Below are 5286 nucleotides of genomic sequence, written 5' to 3'. Positions count from 1 at the left end.
GTATATACATAAATACAGTACCCTTTATGGATATTTCAATATGAGGATGAATGTCCTTTTCATGTTGGGATTCACTCAACTCAGGTAGGTCGTAGGTCGCTGTTAGGTCACACCAGAAAGATAACAATTGTGATTTCCATGTCAACCTTTAGGTGGCGCCTCTGTTTCTGGAGTGTAGTGTATACATGTTTATATACATTACAGGCACATATGTCCTAAGAGTGGGTTAAATATTCAGAGCTGAGGAGAGTTTGTCCGACAATGGTAAACCAGATTAACACTTCTCTGTATTCTTTTTTGTAATGCAATTGTTTGTTTCCTTGGCCAAGCCTTCCAATTAAAATCATCCAGAATCATAAGACATCAGTACCAGTGTTCAAGCATTTAGTTTGAAGTCAATGCTCAACTAAAGAGTTTCCATTCCCTGATGACAGAGTCCATATCCCTCTGTGTCTGTGCCCTCAGGCGAGGACTTCCTGGTTCCTGCAGGCCGGACCCTGCTGCTCCCCTGCAGCGACTCCTCCAAACGCAAGAAGAGGTGGTCCCAGCGGAGGGAGGGGGGGCCGTGGTTGACCCTGCTCACGCTGCTCAGGAACGGTACAGTGAGAGCAGAGAGGAGCCGGATCAGCCTGAGGAACGAGGCCCTGCAGATCCAGGACCTGCAGCCAGAGGACTCCGGAGAGTTCCAGTGTAACGGGAAGCTGCAGGCCAGACTCTCCGTCCTCACAGGTGGTCCTATGGCTGGAATTAAAAAACTTAATTTAAACAATGCAATCTTTTCTGAAAAACTAACATAAACAAAATAAAGAAGACCCCAGTGTGTTTCTACTATTCCACTGATAATTGTATTTATTACATTTATTATCAAAGAGAGTATTTATTTACCTCAGCTCCAGAAGGTACCATGGTTTTATTTGAAGCATGGCGTACTGGGGCTCTTTTATGTGTTGTTGTATCGATCAGATCCTGCATGTACTTACGGTTTTTTCTTAGTGCATCAGGTTGTTCAGCTCAACACTTCCTGTTTCAATTTCAAATTAAAAGCCAGTGGATAGAAATCCCTTCATTTCATAAATTAAGATTTTTATGAGAATAATTAACTACCATTGTGTCACACATTGGAATGCTTATTCAATACTTAGTGTAATGCTGTAGATTATTAGCTTATGCAGGGTAAAGAAATGTAAAAAAGAAAAAAGGGACAATAGTTCCAGTAATTGCATTCTATGGTTTGGTTGCACCACCAAGATGTTTTGTTATTTTTATTATAAAATCATTGTTTAGCTTTAAATCAACAGAGAAATTAAATCCCCAGTTAAACTAACATATTTCTCCTTTTATATGGTTGCCTTTTTTAAATGAATTAAGCTAAGTCCATGTTGCTCCATTTATTAACAAGTTTATTTTAAACGAGAAAAAAAGGAAATCTCTCCCGTTACATGAGTAACGTTGGACTTACTAACATACATTTCAGCTAAACAAGGTATGTCTTTTCTGATTATCAGTGCAGCCTGAGCCGACCATCCTCCAGCCAACCACCAGAACAACTGCAACAGCTGTCGTCATGGAAACAGGTAGGATAACTTTACCACACACAAAATTATTGCCATTATTTTTTTGCTTATTTTAAATGTATTTATTTACAACCTATACCTGGCTTTATACATATAATAGATAATGTTAGCTATTATAACAAAAATCCTTATACTTTACTTTACTAGATAACCTATTTCTAAACAAAACATCATCACAATGGTTAGTTTTATTTTGTCTTCCAAGTATCATAAAAATATGTAATATGCATATCCACAATGGATCAGAAGAACTGGACTAGTATACTCCAAATCAGGTGATTTAGTTTAATTCCTTTTAATTTAATTGTATCTGGAGTTTATTATTTCGTAAGTGACTCACATTCTTAAAAAAAAAAGCTGTTTCAACAGGATATAAACTGTATTTAATAGTTTTAACTAAGTTTGGAGTTGTGTTTCTGTTCTATTAATCAGAGGAGGTTAAAATAAAGAAGAAGGAGAAGAAGACACCTGTGAATGGTGAGTCAGCACACCCCCTGCTGAGTCATGCAGAGTGTACAGATGTGGATGTTTGGGTGTTTGTTGAGCAGATGTTCTGTGTGTTCTCTCAGCCCTGCTGATGGTTGCCGTGGCAGTGATGGGGTTAATGATCCTCCTCATGGCCGGGGTCTGTGTTCTACTGACCGGCATGAGGTGCAGGAGGAGAAGGAAACACAGATGTGCGGGTACCTGATTGGCAGAGAGCCCCACATGTCATTGTGTCTGACCATCCCATAGTCTCTGCAGCTGAAACACATCCCCACAGCGACACGCTTCCACCAAGCTTCCCTGTATAGGGATGGCACTGTGCATGGTTCTCTAGGCTGTGGTAATGTGTAATCAGATTACATGTGTCTGTAACGCAGTAATGTAAGGTGTTACTGTTGATAATAGCAATAAATACATTACATTTACTACGCACAAAATAACGAGAGGACAGAAAAATAAATCAAACTTCCCTTTTCGCGAGTCGATGAAGAGAATATTCTGCATTTGTTCGGTCGCGATTGGTTAATTCCGAGAACATTTTTAGTGAATGAAGGATATAATTAAGGATGGTCAAGTATAACCAGAGCTAAAGAAGATCATAAAGGAAGCATTGAAGCTCCTTCCATAACGTATAGAGAATTCAGACAGTTCTTACAGTATCATGGCTGACATTTAGGTACTTCCAGGTGATTTCAATGTTAGAAACCTTCCTAACCTTGGCTTCATATGACCAAAGTTCTTTGTTTCTTACGGTCTTTGAGGTCTATTTTTCAAAACCTACAATGCAGCAACATTTCTTAGTTGGCTGCCCCTGATCATGCGAAACACAATCCTGTCTTTGAGATCTGCCGGCAGCTCCTTCCATAGCCGCGTTCACACTGCGTACTTTGCAGTACTTAGTGCCGGCACTTATTACCCCAGGGCACTAAGTACAGATCGCGTTCACACTGAAGTACTTTTCCCTGAGGGAAGATTACGCAAATGAGCCGCTGACGTCACTTCGTCTCCTTCTGCTTTGGGTTTACTGGCAGGCTGCAAACAACTTCACGGCGTATACTGCCACCCGGAGTCCCCGGCCGGAAGTCCCCGGAGTTGGGGACTGGCTTCAGTAGAAGCTGCTGGGACTCCCAGCAGCTTCTACTGAAGCCTTCCGAGTAAATTGCCAGAACGCCGACACCTCCTCATCTCCACCGCTCCCATGTTTTCTTTTGTGTTGCCATAAGTTAGTCTCTCTGCGTTTGTGCGCTGGGCGAATGCTAATGCTAATAATGCTAATGCGAGGATAATAAAATGGCGGCTCTACAAAACATTTCAGAGTTTTACGGGGCGTGGTTTGCAATTCGCCCAGCCAATCAGAACTGGGGCACTTTTCCCCCCCAGGAAAGTACCATCTCTCAGCAGGCACTAAAAATGGGGGTAAAAGTTCCCGGCACTCAGTACTCTTTTTGGTGTGAAGGCGACATAAGGGCTACTAACGGAATTAAACGCGAAAAGTATGGGGAAAAGTACTCGCGGCTCATGTCACGGCTTTACTTTAGTTCTGAGACCTTTTATAATAAGGTGTGTGCCTTTCCTAATCCAATCAGTTCAATTGACCACAGGGGGTCTCTGATCAAGGTGATGCAACAGTCCAACAACAATTGATTGATAGGAGACACCTGAAATTTGAAAAAGATGAAGATCTCTGATCACTTCACACACTTTTGAAAATTGTTTATCTCACTGTTTAAATTAGATCGAGGGAGCAAGAAACCTCCATCATCAATACAAAACGTAACATTTCAGTTGGGTGTGTTAAATGTTGAAGTGAACCCTGACCCTATAATCAGCATGTTTCTTTATTCTTTTCATAACATTTGAGAAGCGTATTCATTGTAAACAAACTTCCGCCATCTTTATGTCCATCTTCATCTCTTGTCTCTGTTTGCAGCCCAGAGTCAGGAAGACACAGAGCTGCAGCCGTGGAATACGTCCAACACACAGACTGGTACCACACCTTTTCTACTGTTTCATTCATTAGTCAGGTGTGTTCTCCCCTCACTATACACGCCTGTATCATTTCAGAGTGTCAGGACTCTGAGAGCCCGTCTCCGCAGGAGGAGGCGATCCATTACGCCTCTCTGGGCCGACCGAACTGGAGAGGGGGACCCAGCAGGACTCCAGCAGACCAGAACCAGGACCACGTCATCTACTCTGCTGTCGTCACCAGACCAGCTGCTAAACAGAAAGCTTCTCTGCTGCTCCGTGCACTCTAACATATCCAGTCTAATGAAAGGTTAAAGGGGGCCTATTGGGCCCTTTCCTGTAGTGTGTTCTATAGAGTGGCGAAGTGCATCCCCTTCCGGTGGACCTCCATGGGACCTTATTTCAGAAAAATGATGTATTGAAGTCAATGGAGAGAGGACGATCCCGTTTGAATTGTGCCACAAATTACACGTGTTTGTCAATTTAAAAGATAATTTTGCAAGTCAAAAACTGTAAAGTAACACATTTTTTTGCGTGAAATGCTCAATGAACTACATATCTGGCCTCGCACAACAACACACGTCACCAAGATGGCCGTCACTACAAATACAGTGACTACCCTCATTATCACCACAATGAAACACGTCCTGAAGAATGTCATGCAAAGCTGCCTGCCTGTCTTCCTTTGATTCTCTCTGAACTGCCTGATCTTTTTAATATTTAATTTCAACCATTTGTCCAGATAGCATGAAGTAGAAAAGATCGCCGATGCTAATGTAGCATTAGCGTTAGCATTTCTCCCCCGGGCTTAAATTGTGTGAATGATCACACCGGTGTGACAGTACTCTTCAAAGGGTTCACGAAATATGACTAGGGGAGAAGCGGGTAAGTTGAGCCAGTGGGTAAATTGAACCACCCCCTGTAACCAGGCAATGCCTTATAGTTGTAATCACATGACCAGAAATTATGTAAGCTCCACCCATTTCTCATTGCCTGTGGAAAAAAAGATGCTCATTGTGGTCTGGTAAGTAAACATTTTTACAAAAAAACGTTTTTTGCTTGTCAAAGTACATTTTCTAGATGTCAGCTATATCGGCTGTCATGTCAAAAAAAAAAAATCAAGTTTTCAACACATATATTGTATATGTTGATGCGTTGGCACCGTATTAAACCATGTGAATCATTAAGCTAAAGATGACTCTGAATTGTAATGCTAGGCTATTTTTTCTAAAATGGTGGCTATGGGGTAAAGTGAACCATG

General features: G+C 41.7%; 1 protein-coding gene across 1 annotated transcript; it reads left to right on the top strand.

Moving 5' to 3' along the window:
• Window positions 1-465: 465 nt before the first annotated feature.
• LOC104962442 (uncharacterized) lies at window positions 466-4425 on the top strand (the record flags this gene model as incomplete). Its single annotated transcript, XM_010790877.1, has 6 exons — window positions 466-729; window positions 1506-1574; window positions 2007-2051; window positions 2144-2257; window positions 3991-4047; window positions 4125-4425. Coding segments are annotated over 6 exons (740 nt in total), but the record flags the coding sequence as incomplete, so codon positions are not given.
• Between the last annotated feature and the right edge of the window lie 861 nt (window positions 4426-5286).

This window comes from Notothenia coriiceps, unplaced genomic scaffold (genome assembly GCF_000735185.1).
Source record: "Notothenia coriiceps isolate Sejong01 unplaced genomic scaffold, NC01 NC01_scaffold00034774, whole genome shotgun sequence".
In the NCBI taxonomy this organism is placed as follows: Eukaryota; Metazoa; Chordata; class Actinopteri; order Perciformes; family Nototheniidae; genus Notothenia; species Notothenia coriiceps.
The sequence above is the reverse complement of the archived record's forward strand: the minus strand, read 5'-3'. Positions and strand labels throughout refer to the sequence as shown.